This window comes from Eucyclogobius newberryi, unplaced genomic scaffold (genome assembly GCF_026437365.1).
Source record: "Eucyclogobius newberryi isolate DKJ021-1_F unplaced genomic scaffold, fEucNew1.0.hap1 SCAF_1, whole genome shotgun sequence".
In the NCBI taxonomy this organism is placed as follows: Eukaryota; Metazoa; Chordata; class Actinopteri; order Gobiiformes; family Gobiidae; genus Eucyclogobius; species Eucyclogobius newberryi.
In genome coordinates, this window is record NW_027315723.1 from 5,137,720 (window position 1) to 5,163,706 (window position 25,987).

A 25,987-nucleotide genomic window follows, 5' to 3' on the forward strand; every position below is an offset into this window, starting at 1 on the left:
GGAAAAGAGAAAGAACAGGAGACGTGAGGGGAGGAAAAGAGGAGGAACAGGAGACGTGAGGGAGGAAAAGAGGAGGAACAGGAGACGTGAGGGGAGGAAAAGAGGAGGAACAGGAGACGTGAGGGGAGGAAAAGAGAAAGAACAGGAGACGTGAGGGAGGAAAAGAGGAGGAACAGGAGACGTGAGGAAGGAAAAGAGAAAGAACAGGAGAGGTGAGGGGAGGAAAAGAGAAAGAACAGGAGAGGTGAGGGGAGGAAAAGAGGAGGAACAGGAGACGTGAGGAAGGAAAAGAGAAAGAACAGGAGACGTGAGGGAGGAAAAGAGAAAGAACAGGAGACGTGAGGAAGGAAAAGAGGAGGAACAGGAGACGTGAGGGGAGGAAAAGAGAAAGAACAGGGGACGTGAGGGGAGGAAAAGAGGAGGAACAGGGGACATGAGGGAGGAAAAGAGAAAGAACAGGAGACGTGAGGGGAGGAAAAGAGAAAGAACAGGAGACGTGAGGGGAGGAAAAGAGAAAGAACAGGAGACGTGAGGGGAGGAAAAGAGGAGGAACAGGAGACGTGAGGGGAGGAAAAGAGAAAGAACAGGGGACGTGAGGGGAGGAAAAGAGGAGGAACAGGAGACGTGAGGAGAGGAAAAGAGAAAGAACAGGGGACGTGAGGGGAGGAAAAGGGGAGGAACAGGAGACGTGAAGAAGGAAAAGAGAAAGAACAGGAGACGTGAGGGGAGGAAAAGAGGAGGAACAGGAGACGTGAGGGGAGGAAAAGAGAAAGAACAGGGGACGTGAGGGGAGGAAAAGAGGAGGAACAGGAGACGTGAGGAGAGGAAAAGAGAAAGAACAGGGGACGTGAGGGGAGGAAAAGGGGAGGAACAGGAGACGTGAAGGAGGAAAAGAGAAAGAACAGGAGATGTGAGGGGAGGAAAAGAGGAGGAACAGGAGACGTGAGGGGAGGAAAAGAGAAAGAACAGGGGACGTGAGGGGAGGAAAAGAGGAGGAACAGGAGACGTGAGGAGAGGAAAAGAGAAAGAACAGGGGACGTGAGGGGAGGAAAAGAGGAGGAACAGGAGATGTGAGGGGAGGAAAAGAGAAAGAACAGGAGCCGGAGGAAGGAAAAGAGAAAGAACAGGAGACGTGAGGGGAGGAAAAGAGAAAGAACAGGGGACGTGAGGGGAGGAAAAGAGGAGGAACAGGAGACGTGAGGGAGGAAAAGAGAAAGAACAGGAGACGTGAGGGAGGAAAAGAGAAAGAACAGGGGACGTGAGGGAGGAAAAGAGGAGGAACAGGAGACGTGAGGGAGGAAAAGAGAAAGAACAGGAGACGTGAGGGAGGAAAAGAGGAGGAACAGGGGACGTTAGGGGAGGAAAAGAGGAGGAACAGGAGACGTGAGGGGAGGAAAAGAGGAGGAACAGGGGACGTTAGGGGAGGAAAAGAGAAAGAACAGGGGACGTGAGGGAGGAAAAGAGAAAGAACAGGAGACGTGAGGGGAGGAAAAGAGAAAGAACAGGAGACGTGAGGGGAGGAAAAGAGAAAGAACAGGAGACGTGAGGGGAGGAAAAGAGGAGGAACAGGAGACGTGAGGGAGGAAAAGAGGAGGAACAGGAGACGTGAGGGGAGGAAAAGAGGAGGAACAGGAGACGTGAGGGGAGGAAAAGAGAAAGAACAGGAGACGTGAGGGAGGAAAAGAGGAGGAACAGGAGACGTGAGGAAGGAAAAGAGAAAGAACAGGAGAGGTGAGGGGAGGAAAAGAGAAAGAACAGGAGAGGTGAGGGGAGGAAAAGAGGAGGAACAGGAGACGTGAGGAAGGAAAAGAGAAAGAACAGGAGACGTGAGGGAGGAAAAGAGAAAGAACAGGAGACGTGAGGAAGGAAAAGAGGAGGAACAGGAGACGTGAGGGGAGGAAAAGAGAAAGAACAGGGGACGTGAGGGGAGGAAAAGAGGAGGAACAGGGGACATGAGGGAGGAAAAGAGAAAGAACAGGAGACGTGAGGGGAGGAAAAGAGAAAGAACAGGAGACGTGAGGGGAGGAAAAGAGAAAGAACAGGAGACGTGAGGGGAGGAAAAGAGAAAGAACAGGAGACGTGAGGGGAGGAAAAGAGGAGGAACAGGAGACGTGAGGGAGGAAAAGAGAAAGAACAGGAGACGTGAGGGGAGGAAAAGAGGAGGAACAGGAGACGTGAGGGGAGGAAAAGAGAAAGAACAGGAGACGTGAGGGGAGGAAAAGAGGAGGAACAGGAGACGTGAGGGGAGGAAAAGAGAAAGAACAGGAGACGTGAGGGAGGAAAAGAGAAAGAACAGGAGATGTGAGGGAGGAAAAGAGAAAGAACAGGAGACGTGAGGGGAGGAAAAGAGAAAGAACAGGAGACGTGAGGGGAGGAAAAGAGGAGGAACAGGAGACGTGAGGGGAGGAAAAGAGAAAGAACAGGGGACGTGAGGGAGTAAAAGAGAAAGAACAGGAGACGTGAGGGGAGGAAAAGAGGAGGAACAGGAGACGTGAGGAAGGAAAAGAGAAAGAACAGGAGACGTGAGGGGAGGAAAAGAGAAAGAACAGGAGACGTGAGGGGAGGAAAAGAGGAGGAACAGGAGACGTGAGGGGAGGAAAAGAGAAAGAACAGGAGACGTGAGGGAGGAAAAGAGAAAGAACAGGAGACGTGAGGGGAGGAAAAGAGAAAGAACAGGAGACGTGAGGGAGGAAAAGAGAAAGAACAGGAGACGTGAGGGGAGGAAAAGAGGAGGAACAGGAGACGTGAGGGGAGGAAAAGAGAAAGAACAGGAGACGTGAGGGGAGGAAAAGAGGAGGAACAGGAGACGTGAGGGGAGGAAAAGAGAAAGAACAGGAGATGTGAGGGAGGAAAAGAGAAAGAACAGGAGACGTGAGGGGAGGAAAAGAGGAGGAACAGGAGACGTGAGGGAGGAAAAGAGAAAGAACAGGAGACGTGAGGGAGGAAAAGAGAAAGAACAGGAGACGTGAGGGAGGAAAAGAGAAAGAACAGGAGACGTGAGGAAGGAAAAGAGAAAGAACAGGAGACGTGAGGGGAGGAAAAGAGGAGGAACAGGAGACGTGAGGGGAGGAAAAGAGAAAGAACAGGAGACGTGAGGAAGGAAAAGAGAAAGAACAGGAGACGTGAGGGGAGGAAAAGAGGAGGAACAGGAGACGTGAGGGAGGAAAAGAGAAAGAACAGGAGATGTGAGGGAGGAAAAGAGAAAGAACAGGAGATGTGAGGGTGGAAAAGAGGAGGAACAGGAGACGTGAGGGAGGAAAAGAGAAAGAACAGGAGACGTGAGGGGAGGAAAAGAGGAGGAACAGGAGACGTGAGGGAGGAAAAGAGAAAGAACAGGAGACGTGAGGGAGGAAAAGAGAAAGAACAGGAGACGTGAGGGAGGAAAAGAGGAGGAACAGGAGACGTGAGGAAGGAAAAGAGAAAGAACAGGAGACGTGAGGAAGGAAAAGAGAAAGAACAGGAGACGTGAGGGAGGAAAAGAGAAAGAACAGGGGACGTGAGGGAGGAAAAGAGAAAGAACAGGAGACGTGAGGGAGGAAAAGAGAAAGAACAGGGGACGTGAGGGAGGAAAAGAGGAGGAACAGGAGACGTGAGGGAGGAAAAGAGGAGGAACAGGAGACATGAGGGGAGGAAAAGAGGAGGAACAGGAGACGTGAGGGAGGAAAAGAGAAAGAACAGGAGACGTGAGGAAGGAAAAGAGAAAGAACAGGAGACGTGAGGGAGGAAAAGAGAAAGAACAGGAGACGTGAGGGGAGGAAAAGAGGAGGAACAGGAGACGTGAGGGAGGAAAAGAGGAGGAACAGGAGACGTGAGGGGAGGAAAAGAGGAGGAACAGGAGACGTGAGGGAGGAAAAGAGAAAGAACAGGAGACGTGAGGAAGGAAAAGAGAAAGAACACGAGACGTGAGGAAGGAAAAGAGAAAGAACAGGAGACGTGAGGAAGGAAAAGAGAAAGAACAGGAGACGTGAGGAAGGAAAAGAGAAAGAACAGGAGACGTGAGGGGAGGAAAAGAGAAAGAACAGGGGACGTGAGGGGAGGAAAAGAGGAGGAACAGGAGACGTGAGGAGAGGAAAAGAGAAAGAACAGGGGACGTGAGGGGAGGAAAAGAGGAGGAACAGGAGACGTGAGGGGAGGAAAAGAGAAAGAACAGGGGACGTGAGGGGAGGAAAAGAGGAGGAACAGGAGACGTGAGGAGAGGAAAAGAGAAAGAACAGGGGACGTGAGGGGAGGAAAAGGGGAGGAACAGGAGACGTGAAGGAGGAAAAGAGAAAGAACAGGAGACGTGAGGGAGGAAAAGAGGAGGAACAGGGGACGTTAGGGGAGGAAAAGAGGAGGAACAGGAGACGTGAGGGGAGGAAAAGAGAAAGAACAGGAGCCGGAGGAAGGAAAAGAGAAAGAACAGGAGACGTGAGGGGAGGAAAAGAGAAAGAACAGGGGACGTGAGGGGAGGAAAAGAGAAAGAACAGGAGCCGGAGGAAGGAAAAGAGAAAGAACAGGAGACGTGAGGGGAGGAAAAGAGAAAGAACAGGGGACGTGAGGGGAGGAAAAGAGGAGGAACAGGAGACGTGAGGGAGGAAAAGAGAAAGAACAGGAGACGTGAGGGAGGAAAAGAGAAAGAACAGGGGACGTGAGGGAGGAAAAGAGAAAGAACAGGAGACGTGAGGGAGGAAAAGAGGAGGAACAGGAGACGTGAGGGAGGAAAAGAGAAAGAACAGGAGACGTGAGGGAGGAAAAGAGGAGGAACAGGGGACGTTAGGGGAGGAAAAGAGGAGGAACAGGAGACGTGAGGGGAGGAAAAGAGGAGGAACAGGGGACGTTAGGGGAGGAAAAGAGAAAGAACAGGGGACGTGAGGGAGGAAAAGAGAAAGAACAGGAGACGTGAGGGGAGGAAAAGAGAAAGAACAGGAGACGTGAGGGGAGGAAAAGAGAAAGAACAGGAGACGTGAGGGGAGGAAAAGAGGAGGAACAGGAGACGTGAGGGGAGGAAAAGAGGAGGAACAGGAGACGTGAGGGAGGAAAAGAGAAAGAACAGGAGACGTGAGGGGAGGAAAAGAGAAAGAACAGGAGACGTGAGGGGAGGAAAAGAGAAAGAACAGGAGACGTGAGGGGAGGAAAAGAGGAGGAACAGGAGACGTGAGGGAGGAAAAGAGGAGGAACAGGAGACGTGAGGGGAGGAAAAGAGGAGGAACAGGAGACGTGAGGGAGAAAAGAGGAGGAACAGGAGACGTGAGGAAGGAAAAGAGAAAGAACAGGAGACGTGAGGGAGGAAAAGAGGAGGAACAGGAGACGTGAGGAAGGAAAAGAGAAAGAACAGGAGACGTGAGGGGAGGAAAAGAGGAGGAACAGGAGACGTGAGGAAGGAAAAGAGAAAGAACAGGAGACGTGAGGGAGGAAAAGAGGAGGAACAGGAGACGTGAGGAAGGAAAAGAGAAAGAACAGGAGACGTGAGGGGAGGAAAAGAGGAGGAACAGGAGACGTGAGGAAGGAAAGAGAAAGAACAGGAGACGTGAGGGAGGAAAAGAGGAGGAACAGGAGACGTGAGGAAGGAAAAGAGAAAGAACAGGAGACGTGAGGGGAGGAAAAGAGGAGGAACAGGAGACGTGAGGGAGGAAAAGAGAAAGAACAGGAGACGTGAGGGAGGAAAAGAGAAAGAACAGGAGACGTGAGGAAGGAAAAGAGGAGGAACAGGAGACGTGAGGGGGAGGAAAAGAGAAAGAACAGGAGACGTGAGGGGAGGAAAAGAGAAAGAACAGGAGACGTGAGGGGAGGAAAGAGGAGGAACAGGAGACGTGAGGGAGGAAAAGAGAAAGAACAGGAGACGTGAGGGGAGGAAAAGAGGAGGAACAGGAGACGTGAGGGGAGGAAAAGAGAAAGAACAGGAGACGTGAGGGGAGGAAAAGAGGAGGAACAGGAGACGTGAGGGGAGGAAAAGAGAAAGAACAGGAGACGTGAGGGAGGAAAAGAGAAAGAACAGGAGACGTGAGGGGAGGAAAAGAGGAGGAACAGGAGACGTGAGGGGAGGAAAAGAGAAAGAACAGGGACGTGAGGGAGTAAAAGAGAAAGAACAGGAGACGTGAGGGGAGGAAAAGAGGAGGAACAGGAGACGTGAGGGAGGAAAAGAGGAGGAACAGGAGACGTGAGGGAGGAAAAGAGAAAGAACAGGAGACGTGAGGGGAGGAAAAGAGAAAGAACAGGAGACGTGAGGGGAGGAAAAGAGAAAGAACAGGAGACGTGAGGGGAGGAAAAGAGGAGGAACAGGAGACGTGAGGGAGGAAAAGAGGAGGAACAGGAGACGTGAGGGGAGGAAAAGAGAAAGAACAGGAGACGTGAGGGGAGGAAAAGAGAAAGAACAGGAGACGTGAGGGGAGGAAAAGAGGAGGAACAGGAGACGTGAGGGGAGGAAAAGAGGAGGAACAGGAGACGTGAGGGGAGGAAAAGAGGAGGAACAGGAGACGTGAGGGAGGAAAAGAGGAGGAACAGGAGACGTGAGGGGAGGAAAAGAGAAATAACAGGAGGACGTGAGGGGAGGAAAAGAGAAAGAACAGGAGACGTGAGGGAGGAAAAGAGAAAGAACAGGAGACGTGAGGGGAGGAAAAGAGAAAGAACAGGAGACGTGAGGGGGGAAAAGAGGAGGAACAGGAGACGTGAGGGGAGGAAAAGAGGAGGAACAGGAGACGTGAGGGGAGAAAAGAGAAAGAACAGGAGACGTGAGGGGAGGAAAAGAGAAAGAACAGGAGACGTGAGGGGAGGAAAAGAGGAGGAACAGGAGACGTGAGGGGAGGAAAAGAGAAATAACAGGAGACGTGAGGGGAGGAAAAGAGAAAGAACAGGAGACGTGAGGGAGGAAAAGAGAAAGAACAGGAGACGTGAGTGGAGGAAAAGAGAAAGAACAGGAGACGTGAGGGGAGGAAAAGAGAAAGAACAGGAGACGTGAGGGGAGGAAAAGAGGAGGAACAGGAGACGTGAGGGAGGAAAAGAGAAAGAACAGGAGACGTGAGGGGAGGAAAAGAGGAGGAACAGGAGACGTGAGGGGAGGAAAAGAGAAAGAACAGGAGACGTGAGGGAGAAAAGAGAAAGAACAGGAGATGTGAGGGAGGAAAAGAGAAAGAACAGGAGACGTGAGGGGAGGAAAAGAGAAAGAACAGGAGACGTGAGGGGAGGAAAAGAGGAGGAACAGGAGACGTGAGGGGAGGAAAAGAGAAAGAACAGGGGACGTGAGGGAGTAAAAGAGAAAGAACAGGAGACGTGAGGGGAGGAAAAGAGGAGGAACAGGAGACGTGAGGGAGGAAAAGAGGAGGAACAGGAGACGTGAGGGGAGGAAAAGAGAAAGAACAGGAGACGTGAGGGAGGAAAAGAGAAAGAACAGGAGACGTGAGGGGAGGAAAAGAGAAAGAACAGGAGACGTGAGGGGAGGAAAAGAGAAAGAACAGGAGACGTGAGGGAGGAAAAGAGGAGGAACAGGAGACGTGAGGGAGGAAAAGAGAAAGAACAGGAGACGTGAGGGGAGGAAAAGAGAAAGAACAGGAGACGTGAGGGGAGGAAAAGAGAAAGAACAGGAGACGTGAGGGGAGGAAAAGAGGAGGAACAGGAGACGTGAGGGAGGAAAAGAGGAGGAACAGGAGACGTGAGGGGAGGAAAAGAGAAAGAACAGGAGACGTGAGGGGAGGAAAAGAGAAAGAACAGGAGACGTGAGGGGAGGAAAAGAGGAGGAACAGGAGACGTGAGGGGAGAAAAGAGGAGGAACAGGAGACGTGAGGGGAGGAAAAGAGGAGGAACAGGAGACGTGAGGGAGGAAAAGAGGAGGAACAGGAGACGTGAGGGGAGGAAAAGAGAAATAACAGGAGACGTGAGGGGAGGAAAAGAGAAAGAACAGGAGACGTGAGGGGGGAAAAGAGGAGGAACAGGAGACGTGAGGGAGGAAAAGAGAAAGAACAGGAGACGTGAGGGGAGGAAAAGAGGAGGAACAGGAGACGTGAGGGGAGGAAAAGAGAAAGAACAGGAGACGTGAGGGGAGGAAAAGAGAAAGAACAGGAGACGTGAGGGGAGGAAAAGAGGAGGAACAGGAGACGTGAGGGGAGGAAAAGAGAAATAACAGGAGACGTGAGGGGAGGAAAAGAGAAAGAACAGGAGACGTGAGGGGAGGAAAAGAGAAAGAACAGGAGACGTGAGGGGAGGAAAAGAGAAAGAACAGGAGACGTGAGGGGAGGAAAAGAGGAGGAACAGGAGACGTGAGGGAGGAAAAGAGAAAGAACAGGAGACGTGAGGGGAGGAAAAGAGAAAGAACAGGAGACGTGAGGGGAGAAAAGAGAAATAACAGGAGACGTGAGGGGAGGAAAAGAGAAAGAACAGGAGACGTGAGGGAGGAAAAGAGAAAGAACACGAGACGTGAGGGGAGGAAAAGAGAAAGAACAGGAGACGTGAGGGGAGGAAAAGAGGAGGAACAGGAGACGTGAGGGAGGAAAAGAGGAGGAACAGGAGACGTGAGGGGAGGAAAAGAGGAGGAACAGGAGACGTGAGGGGAGGAAAAGAGAAAGAACAGGAGACGTGAGGGGAGGAAAAGAGAAAGAACAGGAGACGTGAGGGGAGGAAAAGAGGAGGAACAGGAGACGTGAGGGAGGAAAAGAGGAGGAACAGGAGACGTGAGGGGAGGAAAAGAGAAATAACAGGAGACGTGAGGGAGGAAAAGAGAAAGAACAGGAGACGTGAGGGGAGGAAAAGAGAAAGAACAGGAGACGTGAGGGGAGGAAAAGAGAAAGAACAGGAGACGTGAGGGGAGGAAAAGAGGAGGAACAGGAGACGTGATGGGAGGAAAAGAGGAGGAACAGGAGACGTGAGGGAGGAAAAGAGGAGGAACAGGAGACGTGAGGGGAGGAAAAGAGAAAGAACAGGAGACGTGAGGGGAGGAAAAGAGAAAGAACAGGAGACGTGAGGGAGGAAAAGAGAAAGAACAGGAGATGTGAGGGAGGAAAAGAGAAAGAACAGGAGACGTGAGGGGAGGAAAAGAGAAAGAACAGGAGACGTGAGGGGAGGAAAAGAGGAGGAACAGGAGACGTGAGGGAGGAAAAGAGGAGGAACAGGAGACGTGAGGGGAGGAAAAGAGGAGGAACAGGAGACGTGAGGGGAGGAAAAGAGAAAGAACAGGAGACGTGAGGGGAGGAAAAGAGAAAGAACAGGAGACGTGAGGGGAGGAAAAGAGAAAGAACAGGAGACGTGAGGGGAGGAAAAGAGGAGGAACAGGAGACGTGAGGGAGGAAAAGAGGAGGAACAGGAGACGTGAGGGGAGGAAAAGAGGAGGAACAGGAGACGTGAGGGGAGGAAAAGAGAAAGAACAGGAGACGTGAGGGGAGGAAAAGAGGAGGAACAGGAGACGTGAGGGGAGGAAAAGAGAAATAACAGGAGACGTGAGGGGAGGAAAAGAGAAAGAACAGGAGACGTGAGGGGAGGAAAAGAGAAAGAACAGGAGACGTGAGGGGAGGAAAAGAGAAAGAACAGGAGACGTGAGGGGAGGAAAAGAGGAGGAACAGGAGACGTGAGGGAGGAAAAGAGAAAGAACAGGAGACGTGAGGGGAGGAAAAGAGAAAGAACAGGAGACGTGAGGGGAGGAAAAGAGAAATAACAGGAGACGTGAGGGGAGGAAAAGAGAAAGAACAGGAGACGTGAGGGAGGAAAAGAGAAAGAACAGGAGACGTGAGGGGAGGAAAAGAGAAAGAACAGGAGACGTGAGGGGAGGAAAAGAGGAGGAACAGGAGACGTGAGGGAGGAAAAGAGGAGGAACAGGAGACGTGAGGGGAGGAAAAGAGGAGGAACAGGAGACGTGAGGGGAGGAAAAGAGAAAGAACAGGAGACGTGAGGGGAGGAAAAGAGAAAGAACAGGAGACGTGAGGGGAGGAAAAGAGGAGGAACAGGAGACGTGAGGGAGGAAAAGAGGAGGAACAGGAGACGTGAGGGGAGGAAAAGAGAAATAACAGGAGACGTGAGGGAGGAAAAGAGAAAGAACAGGAGACGTGAGGGGAGGAAAAGAGAAAGAACAGGAGACGTGAGGGGAGGAAAAGAGAAAGAACAGGAGACGTGAGGGGAGGAAAAGAGGAGGAACAGGAGACGTGATGGGAGGAAAAGAGGAGGAACAGGAGACGTGAGGGAGGAAAAGAGGAGGAACAGGAGACGTGAGGGGAGGAAAAGAGAAAGAACAGGAGACGTGAGGGGAGGAAAAGAGAAAGAACAGGAGACGTGAGGGAGGAAAAGAGAAAGAACAGGAGATGTGAGGGAGGAAAAGAGAAAGAACAGGAGACGTGAGGGGAGGAAAAGAGAAAGAACAGGAGACGTGAGGGGAGGAAAAGAGGAGGAACAGGAGACGTGAGGGAGGAAAAGAGGAGGAACAGGAGACGTGAGGGGAGGAAAAGAGGAGGAACAGGAGACGTGAGGGGAGGAAAAGAGAAAGAACAGGAGACGTGAGGGGAGGAAAAGAGAAAGAACAGGAGACGTGAGGGGAGGAAAAGAGGAGGAACAGGAGACGTGAGGGGAGGAAAAGAGGAGGAACAGGAGACGTGAGGGGAGGAAAAGAGGAGGAACAGGAGACGTGAGGGAGGAAAAGAGGAGGAACAGGAGACGTGAGGGGAGGAAAAGAGAAATAACAGGAGACGTGAGGGGAGGAAAAGAGAAAGAACAGGAGACGTGAGGGAGGAAAAGAGAAAGAACAGGAGACGTGAGGGAGGAAAAGAGAAAGAACAGGAGACGTGAGGGAGGAAAAGAGAAAGAACAGGAGACGTGAGGAAGGAAAAGAGGAGGAACAGGAGACGTGAGGGGAGGAAAAGAGAAATAACAGGAGACGTGAGGGGAGGAAAAGAGAAAGAACAGGAGACGTGAGGGGAGGAAAAGAGGAGGAACAGGAGACGTGAGGGAGGAAAAGAGGAGGAACAGGAGACGTGAGGGGAGGAAAAGAGGAGGAACAGGAGACGTGAGGGGAGGAAAAGAGAAAGAACAGGAGACGTGAGGGGAGGAAAAGAGAAAGAACAGGAGACGTGAGGGGAGGAAAAGAGGAGGAACAGGAGACGTGAGGGGAGGAAAAGAGGAGGAACAGGAGACGTGAGGGGAGGAAAAGAGGAGGAACAGGAGACGTGAGGGAGGAAAAGAGGAGGAACAGGAGACGTGAGGGGAGGAAAAGAGAAATAACAGGAGACGTGAGGGGAGGAAAAGAGAAAGAACAGGAGACGTGAGGGAGGAAAAGAGAAAGAACAGGAGACGTGAGGGGAGGAAAAGAGAAATAACAGGAGACGTGAGGGGAGGAAAAGAGAAAGAACAGGAGACGTGAGGGGAGGAAAAGAGAAAGAACAGGAGACGTGAGGGGAGGAAAAGAGGAGGAACAGGAGACGTGAGGGAGGAAAAGAGGAGGAACAGGAGACGTGAGGGGAGGAAAAGAGGAGGAACAGGAGACGTGAGGGGAGGAAAAGAGGAGGAACAGGAGACGTGAGGGGAGGAAAAGAGAAAGAACAGGAGATGTGAGGAAGGAAAAGAGAAAGAACAGGAGACGTGAGGGGAGGAAAAGAGAAAGAACAGGAGACGTGAGGGGAGGAAAAGAGGAGGAACAGGAGACGTGAGGGAGGAAAAGAGGAGGAACAGGAGACGTGAGGGGAGGAAAAGAGGAGGAACAGGAGACGTGAGGGGAGGAAAAGAGGAGGAACAGGAGACGTGAGGGGAGGAAAAGAGAAAGAACAGGAGACGTGAGGGGAGGAAAAGAGAAAGAACAGGAGACGTGAGGGGAGGAAAAGAGGAGGAACAGGAGACGTGAGGGAGGAAAAGAGGAGGAACAGGAGACGTGAGGGGAGGAAAAGAGGAGGAACAGGAGACGTGAGGGGAGGAAAAGAGAAAGAACAGGAGACGTGAGGGGAGGAAAAGAGAAAGAACAGGAGACGTGAGGGGAGGAAAAGAGAAAGAACAGGAGACGTGAGGGGAGGAAAAGAGAAAGAACAGGAGACGTGAGGGGAGGAAAAGAGAAAGAACAGGAGACGTGAGGGGAGGAAAAGAGGAGGAACAGGAGACGTGAGGGAGGAAAAGAGGAGGAACAGGAGACGTGAGGGGAGGAAAAGAGGAGGAACAGGAGACGTGAGGGGAGGAAAAGAGAAAGAACAGGAGACGTGAGGGAGGAAAAGAGGAGGAACAGGAGACGTGAGGGGAGGAAAAGAGAAAGAACAGGAGACGTGAGGGGAGGAAAAGAGGAGGAACAGGAGACGTGAGGGGAGGAAAAGAGAAAGAACAGGAGACGTAAGGGAGGAAAAGAGGAGGAACAGGAGACGTGAGGAAGGAAAAGAGAAAGAACAGGAGACGTGAGGGAGGAAAAGAGAAAGAACAGGGGACGTGAGGGGAGGAAAAGAGAAAGAACAGGAGACGTGAGGGAGGAAAAGAGAAAGAACAGGAGACGTGAGGAAGGAAAAGAGAAAGAACAGGAGACGTGAGGGGAGGAAAAGAGGAGGAACAGGAGACGTGAGGGAGGAAAAGAGAAAGAACAGGGGACGTGAGGGAGTAAAAGAGAAAGAACAGGAGACATGAGGGAGGAAAAGAGAAAGAACAGGAGACGTGAGGAAGGAAAAGAGAAAGAACAGGAGACGTGAGGGAGGAAAAGAGGAGGAACAGGAGACGTGAGGGGAGGAAAAGAGAAAGAACAGGAGACGTGAGGGGAGGAAAAGAGAAAGAACAGGAGACGTGAGGGGAGGAAAAGAGAAAGAACAGGGGACGTGAGGAAGGAAAAGAGAAAGAACAGGAGACGTGAGGGAGGAAAAGAGAAAGAACAGGGGACGTGAGGAAGGAAAAGAGAAAGAACAGGAGACGTGAGGGGAGGAAAAGAGAAAGAACAGGAGACGTGAGGGAGGAAAAGAGAAAGAACAGGAGACGTGAGGGGAGGAAAAGAGAAAGAACAGGAGACGTGAGGGGAGGAAAAGAGGAGGAACAGGAGACGTGAGGGAGGAAAAGAGAAAGAACAGGAGACGTAAGGGGAGGAAAAGAGAAAGAACAGGGGACGTGAGGGGAGGAAAAGAGAAAGAACAGGAGACGTGAGGAAGGAAAAGAGAAAGAACAGGAGACGTGAGGGGAGGAAAAGAGAAAGAACAGGAGACGTGAGGGGAGGAAAAGAGAAAGAACAGGAGACGTGAGGGAGGAAAAGAGAAAGAACAGGAGACGTGAGGGGAGGAAAAGAGAAAGAACAGGAGACGTGAGGGGAGGAAAAGAGAAAGAACAGGAGACGTGAGGGGAGGAAAAGAGAAAGAACAGGGGACGTGAGGGGAGGAAAAGAGGAGGAACAGGAGACGTGAGGGGAGGAAAAGAGAAAGAACAGGAGACGTGAGGGGAGGAAAAGAGAAAGAACAGGAGACGTGAGGGAGGAAAAGAGAAAGAACAGGAGACGTGAGGGAGGAAAAGAGAAAGAACAGGAGACGTGAGGGGAGGAAAAGAGAAAGAACAGGGGACGTGAGGGGAGGAAAAGAGAAAGAACAGGGGACGTGAGGGGAGGAAAAGAGGAGGAACAGGAGACGTGAGGGAGGAAAAGAGAAAGAACAGGAGACGTGAGGGGAGGAAAAGAGGAGGAACAGGAGACGTGAGGGAGGAAAAGAGAAAGAACAGGGGACGTGAGGGGAGGAAAAGAGGAGGAACAGGAGACGTGAGGGGAGGAAAAGAGAAAGAACAGGAGACGTGAGGGGAGGAAAAGAGAAAGAACAGGAGACGTGAGGGGAGGAAAAGAGAAAGAACAGGAGACGTGAGGGAGGAAAAGAGGAGGAACAGGGGACGTGAGGGGAGGAAAAGAGAAAGAACAGGGGACGTGAGGGAGGAAAAGAGAAAGAACAGGAGACGTGAGGGGAGGAAAAGAGAAAGAACAGGAGACGTGAGGGGAGGAAAAGAGAAAGAACAGGAGACGTGAGGGGAGGAAAAGAGGAGGAACAGGAGACGTGAGGGGAGGAAAAGAGGAGGAACAGGAGACGTGAGGGAGGAAAAGAGGCGGAACAGGAGACGTGAGGGAGGAAAAGAGGAGGAACAGGAGACGTGAGGGGAGGAAAAGAGGAGGAACAGGAGACGTGAGGGAGGAAAAGAGGAGGAACAGGAGACGTGAGGGGGGAAAAGAGGAGGAACAGGAGAGAGGGCGAGAGAGAGAGTCCACCTGGTAGTTCCATATTTATCCCTGTCCCATTCCTCAGTGCACAGTCAAACAAATAACACAAGAGGCTATTTTTAAACAAGGCCAAACTATATCAGAAGTTATAATACTGCAGTATATTTACTACATTTATACTTACATGAACCGCCCGAGTCCGTTTTACTCTTAAATAAATGAAGAAAGGTTTAAAATGTGTTGATATTTGTGCAAATAACAAATTTTTCTTCTTTTTGTTTCATTTTGGTGTGAATAAGAGCGACATGTCCTTCGCTTTGTTTGATGCGATTGTGTAACGTCAAATGAGGATGAAACTGGGGAAGGACATTCAGCAAATTGTTCAGTGAAATCGCTCATTCGTCAAGTCAATGGTAAAAAAAAACGTTTTCAAAGTGAATCAAGTCAATATCTGGACTCGGTTTTGGAAATGGAAACGGCTCAAAAACAAACTTTCTCCACCGCGCGTAAAAGTAACTCAATTATTGTTTAAAAATTAAGTTTAAAAATGAAGTTTTAAAATGAAGTTTAAAAATGAAGTTTAAAAATGAAGTTTAAAAATAAAGTTTAAAAATGAAGTTTAAAAATTAAGTTTTAAAATGAAGTTTAAAAATGAAGTTTAAAAATGAAGTTAAAAATGAAGTTTAAAAATGAAGTTAAAAATGAAGTTTAAAAATGAAGTTTAAAAATGAAGTTTAAAAATGAAGTTTTAAAATGAAGTTTAAAAATGAAGTTTAAAAATGAAGTTTAAAAATGAAGTTTTAAAATGAAGTTTAAAAATAAAGTTTAAAAATGAAGTTTAAAAATGAAGTTTTAAAATTAAGTTTAAAAATGAAGTTTAAAAATGAAGTTAAAAATGAAGTTTAAAAATGAAGTTTAAAAATGAAGTTTAAAAATGAAGTTTTAAAATGAAGTTTAAAAATGAAGTTTAAAAATGAAGTTTAAAAATGAAGTTTAAAAATGAAGTTAAAAATGAAGTTTTAAAATGAAGTTTAAAAATGAAGTTTAAAAATGAAGTTAAAAATGAAGTTTAAAAATGAAGTTTAAAAATGAAGTTTTAAAATGAAGTTTAAAAATGAAGTTTAAAAATGAAGTTAAAAATGAAGTTTAAAAATGAAGTTTAAAAATGAAGTTTAAAAATGAAGTTTTATAATGAAGTTTTAAAATGAAGTTTAAAAATGAAGTTTAAAAATGAAGTTTAAAAATGAAGTTTAAAAATGAAGTTTTAAAATGAAGTTTAAAAATAAAGTTTAAAAATAAAGTTTAAAAATGAAGTTTAAAAATGAAGTTTTAAAATGAAGTTTAAAAATGAAGTTTAAAAATGAAGTTAAAAATGAAGTTTAAAAATGAAGTTTAAAAATGAAGTTTTAAAATGAAGTTTAAAAATGAAGTTTAAAAATGAAGTTTAAAAATGAAGTTTTAAAATGAAGTTTAAAAATGAAGTTTAAAAATGAAGTTAAAAATGAAGTTTAAAAATGAAGTTTAAAAATGAAGTTTAAAAATGAAGTTTTAAAATGAAGTTTAAAAATGAAGTTTAAAAATGAAGTTTAAAAATGAAGTTTTAAAATGAAGTTAAAAAATAAAGTTTAAAAATGAAGTTTAAAAATGAAGTTTTAAAATGAAGTTTAAAAATGAAGTTTAAAAATGAAGTTAAAAATGAAGTTTAAAAATCAAGTTTAAAAATCAAGTTTAAAAATCAAGTTTAAAAATCAAGTTAAAAATGTGTGTTATTTAAACTTCCTATATGTTATCTGTTCTTTTCCTCTGTATCTACTGCGTTGCAACAATGAACTTTCCCCATGTGTGGACAATAAAGGAACATCTTATCTTATCTTATTTGAACAATTTGATCAACATTTGACTGAAAAAGCCACAATTCAAGCCACAATTACCATTCTGAAGTCGAATTTTCCCGCACACGTCTGTATTTATCCCATAATATTTTGCGACGCTGCTTCCATTTTAATCAAAACAGCAGTTTCGCTCGAGTTTCTCTTTTCTTTAATTACCAATCACAAAAGAAGGCGGGACTTTGTTGATAGGATTTTGTCTGCCAAAGTAATAATTCAACAAACGCTGCCATATTGCCAGTTCTTAATTACATTCTTGGGACTAAACTTTGCTTGTTGTCTTTCCCGCCTCTTTAAATATGTACTTTGCGCTGCGTCTCTCGACAATCTAGTGTATAATTTTCCCCATGATTTATCTCCGTAGCGCGGTGGCTAACTGCCTCTCCGCGGGAGGTGCCAGTCCCTCGCGCTCCTCTCCAAAAACAACTCTTAAGTCTAAATTAGTTGAGCTGAAGAGCTGTCAGAAACAATAGCGACAGTGTTCTTATGCTAATGAGTGCGATGGCGCTTTGATGCAGCTATTTCTCAGCTCCTGCTAATGTGTAAAACCAGAACACTGGCGCTAACGGAGTAAAAGTGTGAGTCAGTTTGTCTGTTACAGCTCGGTGCAGAATGTGGATTCGATGGATGTCGCGTCTTCGAGTTGCATTTTTGAGTAATAAACATGTCATTTAATAAGCCGACTTTAGTGGTCGTAGCGTAGCTGATCTTTTGTTTAAATACCACTTTTGTTTAAATGCATTCTCCTGTCCTGCTTTCTCCACAGCTGGATTTGACATAACATTAAAAAAAACCTTGGCTTGCCATTTAAATAATCGTTGACTAATCGAAACAATAATAGCTGATTAGTAAATTACTCAAATAATTGATAGGCCATATTCATGTGCATATAACTGATGTAAATAAGAGTGTTACCCTTAGTATTATTTAGTCTTATGCTAGCTATTTTTAATTTACTTTATTATTTCATTTCATATCATATCATTTAATTTTCTTATTTTTTCCTCCATTCCCTATCAATATATGACTGGAGTTTTGTTAATAAGAGTTTTTTGTTTTGTTTCTAAGAGTTCTTCTATTAAGAGTGTTTTTTTCAAACTTCCTATAAGTTATCTGTCCTTTTCCTCTGTATCTACTGCGTTGCAACAATGAAATTTCCCCATGTGTGGACAATAAAGGAATATCTTATCTTATTTGCGGCCCTAGATTTCCTCACGAAGAATGTCATAGTTACAAATATTGGTCTGTTGGAAGCTTGGTGCATCCTGGGATATGTAGTTAAACCTCTACCATTAACATTCCCATTCTTATCTCTATCACAGCTTTCATGCCATGATTCCCACACTCCTCCTCTGAGCTCGCCCGTGCTCACGCTCTAGCTTGGGTTTATTAAATGCAGCAGCCGGAGAAGCAGCAGGTACAGGAGAACGCTCTGACTCGGAGCCAAAATGGCATCCGTCGCATTTGTTTGTGCTGACTTTCCAAATGTTTCACTTGGACACTCTGCTCTATCCCGAGGAGCGGAGCGGAGCGGCTGCCAAAACTCTCCGGCTTTTATTATCCCGCCACATAACGTCACCATTTCGTGATTTTAGACAGTTAAATGAGCTGATGTCTCGCGCTCGGACGGAGACAATATTTCTGCCTGATACTTTTCCTGTTTTTCCCGATCCTATATTAGTGAAAGGTCCATAATCCTTCTGTTTATCCAAGCGGACCTCAACATTTGCAGATAAACAAGAGACATTTGACGTGATATAAGCTCGATAAACTCAGGACCGCAGCACATGGTGGTTCATGTTTGTGGAATGTTCGCTCAATCTTTGGAGTCTATATTCAATTTCAAGTTCACGATGCCCTAAATATCTATATCTATATCTAAAGAAGTCACTTGTTCAGAGGAGCAGATTCATCCATGACTTGATGACTTGGTTTGTCATGGTAACCCAGTCTATTGAGTATCACTGCTTCATAACGTGTTCCCTTTTTTACACATCCATACTTTGCCCAGACTGGCCTGTAATTGTATCATGTCGAAAGGAAATGAAGTAGAAAAGTAGATTATTTCCCTTTTCAGTCAAAGTTAGTAACAGGCTGAATCTTTCTTCTTCTAGTTTTGTGATTTCTGTCATGTTTTTTGTCCCACTGCCCCTCCCATGATGCAATCCTTCCATTTTTATCCCACTCACTTCTGGTACTGGCACAATTAAAAGGTTGCATAGTTTCATTTTCTTGCCCATGATATTAATCCGTCAGTGTTTGTCTTGCAGATATGACTTCATCGAAATCCGAGACGGGACTTCGGAAAACGCAGACGTTTTGGGACGACACTGTAGCACCATCGCTCCTCCTCCCATCATCTCGTCCGGACCCGCGCTGCAAATACGATTTGTGTCCGACTATGCCCACCAGGGGGCGGGCTTCTCGCTGCGCTACGAGATCTACAAAACAGGTAAAAATGATCTATAAAATGATCTGATGTATAAAAACGGATGCTTTTCTGGGTTGAAGGTTTAAAATGATCATATTTATTAACGTAAATGCAAAAAGCTATTGAAAAATTGTTCAAAAACCAATTTCAAAACCTTAAACCAGAGACATTATGGCTACGTACACACCCCATCAAAACTGAGACTAAACCTGGACCTAAACTTGTACTAGACCAGGACTAAACTCGGACTAAACCAGGACTAAAGGTTAAACCAGGGCCAAGTAGGACAATAACAGGATGAAAACAAGGACAAAACTGGGATCAGACCAGGGCCGGACCAAGACTAAAGAAGGACTAGACCAGGGATAAACCAGGGGATAAACCAGGGGATAAACCAGGGGATAAACCAGGGGATAAACTAGGACTAAACCAGGACTAATGTGAACGCAGCCAAGATTCACGTAGATGTAAGTATATTTGGATGTTAAAACGACATTAGAACGTGGCTAAATGTCCTTTATTTTGTGGCTCTTTCCTGCACAGAGGAAGTACAATTTAAGGCGCATTCCTCTCTTGTTTTAAGGCGGATCTGGAAAACTATAAAAATCCACTTGTGTTCCTCTGGTTTGTTTACTCGGAGAAGGCGCCTGGCGTGAAGTGAACGGTGCGTGCGCGTTGGCTCGAGTGATCACGACTTTTGGGTCATTAACAAGGGACGCTAAGGAAGTGGCTAAAACATTAACTCCGAGGCGTGTCACAAAGGAGGCTTGTTTTGTTCCAGCCAATAAAGTTTGGGGCACTTTGAACAGAACGTTGTTGGAAGTCTCTATTTTTGTCTTGTTTTCGTTTTGAGATTTCCCGAGTGAAATGTATTTAACATAATCATTTACGAGGTCCATTTTAGTCTAAAGAGTCATTGATATCATTTTTGTTTTAATTTAACGTTGCAGTAATTTGCCATATCCAGGTTTGGGACAGGTACAAATAGCGCTAAATATTGGTTAGCCGCTTAGCCTGTTAAAAACCCAATTCTAAATCTATAAATATTGTGTGTCTTTAACGAGTAAATGGGAAGTACCGGTAATAACAGACTATTGCACAGCTAATTCACAGTAAAATCAAATAAGTCGATTCAGCTCAGTTCGTTAGTAATGACTGTAAAGGATTTGTGGTTCAAGGTTTTGTTGTAGCAAAGGCGCAGTTTGGATAAAGGTCTAAACCAGGGCTAAAACAACCGGCTGTAGCAGGAGCAGTTTGTTTGGCTCCAGAAGAGATTTCCTCCTTTAGCCTCTGCAGAGCGGCTCACGCTCTCACTCCGGGGGCAGTGTCTTATCCAGATCATATCATAGAGACAGATTCAGGTGCTGCTATGATCTACGGTGACCTAAAGGGACCAAAAAGGGCAAAGTTCAAGCACTGGCCCAGAGATTTATGGGCAAGAGCGTAAAGTGAATGGCATTTGTCTCAAGGCTGAACGGCACTGTGCACTTTGCAGGTGAAGTCATAAAGTCTGTTTGTTTTAGAGCGCTGGAGGTGGCAGTAGCATTAGCCTTGAGCTATTGTCCAATGTGCTTTATCTTACAGGTTTAGTCCTGGTTTAGAACTGGTTTACACAGTTTGGTCTGGTCTTGACTTTAAACTCAATATTCAGTCCTGGTTTTGCCTGGTTTAGTTCTGTTAATTACATGTTAACCATGTTTAGAAGAAACATTTGGGTCTTGATCTATTTTAATCAAACACATTAATGATTTAAGACATTGACATTATTTGAATACATAAACGTTGAATGAAATGATCAAAATGCCTTGCAAAAAAGCCTTGTTTATACCTGGTTTAGACCTTGACAGAGATTGGGATTAGTCCAGATTTAGACTCAATTTAGACCTGATTTTGTTCTGGTTTGGACAAATCTTGGACCTGGATTTGGAACTGATATTGTCTTATTTACACCTGAGTTTAGACCTGCTTTGGACCTGGTTTAGTCCTAGTTTAGTTCTGGTTTAGACTGATTTAATGATGCTTAGAAAATCAGTTTAAGTGCCGTGCCATAAACTGTAATCGACCCTAATGAAACTAATAGAATGTATAAACAAGGATAATACATTGAAAATACCTTTAAGTATTTGTGTTGTATACGTTAGTAAACCGTCTCAAGGTTGAAGTAGTTTGTAGGTCACATAGTATAGTACGTTTGTTTTAGAGTGCATAGCTGGAGGCAGCGTTAGCTTTAGCCTTGAGCTAGTCCACCAGATTTATGTTTATGGGAGTCTGCGGGTGATTGTCCCTGAAACGGTGTCACTTTTTCACTTCAACGCTTCACGAGACGATGGAGGACGGCGGCGTCTGTTACTGTCAGAGCAGAGATGAAGTCTGAAAGGACCAGCGTGAGAAATACAACAGGAATACTTCAGCTGACCTTGCAAGAAACATGACAAAAGGTCACAATTCATTCAGGCGGCTGTGACCATATATTGCTTTAAGAGATATTAGTTTATTTTACTGGCATTTTGTTGCTCATTTAGAGAAAGGAACATTGTTTTCTCTAACATTTGGTTACAAACAAATGGTTTTAGCGGATCGCGGTTTAACAAAGAAATACTATATAGCAGAATATCATGTACATTATATCACAGACCGATTTGGATTTTAAATGTTTGTTTTGAGCCAATAGCAATATCTGATGTTTGGCTTGCTGCTGTTTCCAATCACCAATATTTGCTTTTACTGTACTGATATTTCAATTTTAAAGTCCAAAGCCAGGTTTTAATTTTATGTAAATTCACCAAATTCCCTTTTTTCACGTATAAATTAATAACAAAATACCAATACCTCCCAATATTGACCAATACAACCAAAAGCAGTTGATATTTGCAGATACGATACTAGAACTGATATATTTCCCATCCCTAATTACATTGATTGTATTGTATATTGTAATATGTGTCATGTGTCATATCAAATCGTGAAAAACCTTTGATTCCTCGTCACTAAACACGCCTCACATCTCGTCTCTTCGTCAAATGATCTTTTCTGTATAATCCAACAAATCTAGAACTCTCTAACTTGAAAACACAACAGTGGTTCGGTGGTTCCACATGACCAAAGATGACCGGACTGTAGACGATGCCGTTGCCATGGCGGCCTGGTGTAAATGCATGTTTCTGAGAGAAAGTGTCATATGTGGATGTGTGGGTGGTTCTGCTTGAGCCTGAGCTATACATGTTTAAGTGTGTCGTACGTGGGAGGAGAGGAGCTGCAGGAGCACTGTAAAAATATATATGTGGCACAAGGAGATCATGAAGGAGGATGTGCCTATCATACACATGTACATTATCATACAAATATCATATACACATGTACATATCATACAAATATCATATACACATGTACATATCATACACATGTACGTAGCATAGACATGTACATATCATACACATATCATATACACATGTACATATCATACACATATCATATACACATGTACATATCATACACATGTACATATCATACACATATCATATACACATGTACATATCATAGACATGTACATATCATACACATGTACATATCATACACATGTACATATCATAGACATGTACATATCATACACATATCATATACACATGTACATATCATACACATATCATATACACATGTACATATCATACACATGTACGTAGCATAGACATGTACATATCATACACATATCATATACACATGTACATATCATACACATATCATATACACATGTACATATCATACACATGTACGTAGCATAGACATGTACATATCATACACATATCATATACACATGTACATATCATACACATGTACATATCATAGACATGTACATATCATACACATATCATATACACATGTACATATCATACACATATCATATACACATGTACATATCATACACATATCATACACATGTACATATACACATATCATATACATGTACATATCATACACATATCATACACATGTACATTATCATACATATGTACATATCATACACATGTACATACAAATGTACATATCATACACATGTACATTATCATACACATATCATAGACATGTACATATCATACACATGTACATATACACATATCATATACATGTACATATCATACACATATCATACACATGTACATATCATACAAATGTACATACAAATGTACATATCATACAAATGTACATACACATGTACATATCATACAAATGTACATATCATACAAATGTACATACACATGTACATATCATACAAATGTACATATCATACAAATGTACATACAAATGTACATATCATACAAATGTACATACACATGTACATATCATACAAATGTACATACAAATGTACATATCATACAAATATCATATCATATCTATGCCAAATGCAACATTTTGAAGGATTCACTTTCAAATTCGATTGGGTTGTTTGTGCTCCATATAAGTTTCAAAACGCGGCCCACTCCTGCCTTAAAAAACGCTTAAGATTGTTTCCAGCCTCTGAACTGTCCATCTGCTTCTGGATTGTTCTGGGAAAAGTCAAAGTAAAGTCAAATCTTCTGCTGTTGAAATGGTTTAAATGAGCTCAAAGTGTTTAGAGTTTGTGGAAACATCATTTCACTTGTGCACTATGTGACTGCTCTGAGGGTCTCCAGAGAGATGCTGCTCTGGCTCCTGGAATGTTCCACAGAGCGGCATTAAAGCACAATCTTACATTTGTTCAGTTACATGTGTTTTAGTGTTCTAACCTCTCATTCTTACTGTGTTTGAAATGTTTTTTCTCAAGTTGTAGGAAAAGTAAAAGTGTTGTTTTTGGACTTCTTGGCAGTTTGTTTAGATAATGTTTGTGTGAGGGAAATGCTTGATTTTAAATTTAGACAATTATTTGAAAAGAAAGATAACCCGAGATCTGATAAAGAAAAATCTGAAGTATCAGTTAATCAATGGATTTTCAGTGAGTGACACGTGGTTTTCCTGTTTTACACAGTTTCTCTTTCCAAAACCTGCACAAGTGTGAACAATCAGCAAGAAATCTGATTAATCACATCAGACCGTTTCAATAATCAGATAATGATCAGATTTTTTTGGTGTGCATGTACTACTGTGGCGACTGTGTTAGAAAAAGGAATCAACCAAATCAAAATGAGGTGTGGTTAGTATCTGCGTGAGCGTGTCGTTCTATAGTTTTACAGTGCATATGCAAATGAGTGCATACGAAGACGTGTCGGTAAATGTTTTGTGTAGGCTGAGCTGATGGGGTTATATGTTAATTATGGCCTTCTCATAAACAATGTTTGTCTTTACCACTTCAGTTGTCGGGCTTCAGCGTTTAATTAGAAAAAACATGTAAAAACCAGTCAACTTTAGTCAATATACGTCATGGGACTCGCACTGAGTATTTTGTCTTTTTTACGTTATATTGTGAACAAAACAGAAGGAACAAGCAAAACAGGAGCAGAGGTTGAACATTTAGAGTCAAAAGGAACTAAAATGTCCTGTTAAATGTGTCCATGTTTAATGTCTAACGTCCTTCACAGTCGCTCAGTTCCTCTCATCCAGTTATTTGTTACTGCATTTCGCTGTAGCCAAAGTACACTTCACAAGTATCCATCAAGCATCTCCATCGCTGGAGTCCTACATCCGAGGTACATTGTTTTCAAGTCAAATGGAATAGCAGATATTTTGTCTTGCATCAATTTCTGAATAGACTTTTTTCTTTTTTTTACAAATATATATATAAATACATAAATACAAATAAGTCGCTTTTTTCTCCAAACTCGAGACATTGGCTTTTAACACATTTAAATGTGCTTGTTTTTCACATCTGCACATTTGTGTATCACTTTGTCACATCATTTTTAAGCCAGATGCCCTAATTCCATCCGCCGGCATTTTACACTTTTAATTTGATCCTATTTTGATTAGAGTAATTACAAACTCCCTAATACTATATTTGTCTCCCATCGAGCATTAAGTTCCCAAATTGACAATGATTTGCATTTTGATTTGGCAAACAGGTTTTAAGCCAGATGCCCAACCATTTTATTTATCCAAAACTTTTAAAAACACTTTGTATTTAATCTTATCTTGCATCTGTTTTTGAATATACTATTTTTGGCCACTCCCTCATTGAATCGCCATGTTTAGACTTGTAATTAACTCCTGGCATTCTCACATTATGACCTCATCAGCTTGTGTTGTTATGTAAATGTGCCCTTGTGTCTTTAAAAGGCTTCCTTCCTATTTTAAACATCTTTATCTGTTTTATCTTTATTGATCTGACAAATATTGAGATTAAACTGACAACATATTATTTAAAAGTCAAGATTCCGTCCATAGGGCAATTTCCAGTAAGATTCAGTTTTACTCAAAAGCTAAATAAGCGATGCAAAAAATGTTTTATCAAATAATCAAGAAAGACATTTAAATCTATCCAGATATTCAGATTTTATTCATATGAAAAACGTGTCAAACTGCAGAGGAAATAGCACATTTATGTTTCTTTTGTCATGCCGAAGTTTGAAAACGTACAATCTTTGAGAATTTGTTAATTTTGTACAATTCCTAAACATTGTCCTGCTGCTTTTTCACCCCCTGAATCCCATTTTGTTTCTTTTGCTCTGTTGTTGTTTTTGTCCTGTCAATGCGATTACATAAGCTCCTCTCGGGACCTAAATTTGGAGAAGCACGATATCGACTTTCTGCAGGATACAGGGCGGAGGAAAGCTAATTATTTTCCGTAAAGGGGGCGACCTCATGGCACGGCATCCATCTTGAAGACCCCGCCCCTCCGCTCTGAGGCTCCTGGGGGGAAACGGGGTCAGAAACGGGCCTCATAATAACAGCAGCTGACAACACAGGTGCCTCGCTTCAGCACCAACCTTGAGCTGAGGCAGGGAGAATGGGCTTTAGTCCTGGTTTAGACCTGGTTTAGTCCTGGTTTAGTCCTGGTTTAGTCCTGGTTTAGTCCTGGTTTAGTCCTGGTTTAGTCCTGGTTTAGTCCTGGTTTAGACCTGGTTTAGTCCTGGTTTAGTTCTGGTTTAGTCCTGGTTTAGTCCTGGTTTAGTCCTGGTGTAGTCCTGGTTTAGTCCTGGTTTAGTCCTGGTTTAGTCCTGGTTTAGTCCTGGTGTAGTCCTGGTTTAGTCCTGGTTTAGACTTGGTTTAGACCTGGTTTAGTCCTGGTTTGGATTGGGTTGGACCAGGTTTAGTCCTGGTTTGGATTGGTTTAGACCTGGTTTAGTCCTGGTTTGGATTGGGTTAGACCTTGTTTAGTCCTGGTTTGGATTGGGTTAGACCTTGTTTAGTCCTGGTTTGGATTGGGTTAGACCTTGTTTAGTCCTGGTTTGGATTGGGTTGGACCTGGTTTAGTCCTGGTTTGGATTGGGTTAGACCTTGTTTAGTCCTGGTTTGGATTGGTTTAGACCTGGTTTAGTCCTGGTTTGGATTGGGTTAGACCTTGTTTAGTCCTGGTTTGGATTGGGTTGGACCTGGTTTAGTCCTGGTTTGGATTGGGTTTAGTTTTGGGAACGTTCTAATCTTGGATTTGTTCTGTTTTAGACCTGA

The 25,987-nt window shown here is 44.3% G+C and overlaps 1 protein-coding gene across 2 annotated transcripts in view; it reads left to right on the forward strand.

Annotated features, from left to right (window-relative positions):
- LOC140359235 (neuropilin-2-like) overlaps window positions 1-25,987 on the forward strand; it is a 157,740-nt gene that overhangs the window by 43,034 nt on the left and 88,719 nt on the right. For both annotated transcript variants that reach the window (XM_072444207.1, XM_072444130.1), the window contains exon 3: window positions 18,252-18,433. In XM_072444207.1, the coding sequence (XP_072300308.1) occupies window positions 18,252-18,433 (182 nt within the window). The remainder of the gene's footprint in view (window positions 1-18,251; window positions 18,434-25,987) is intronic.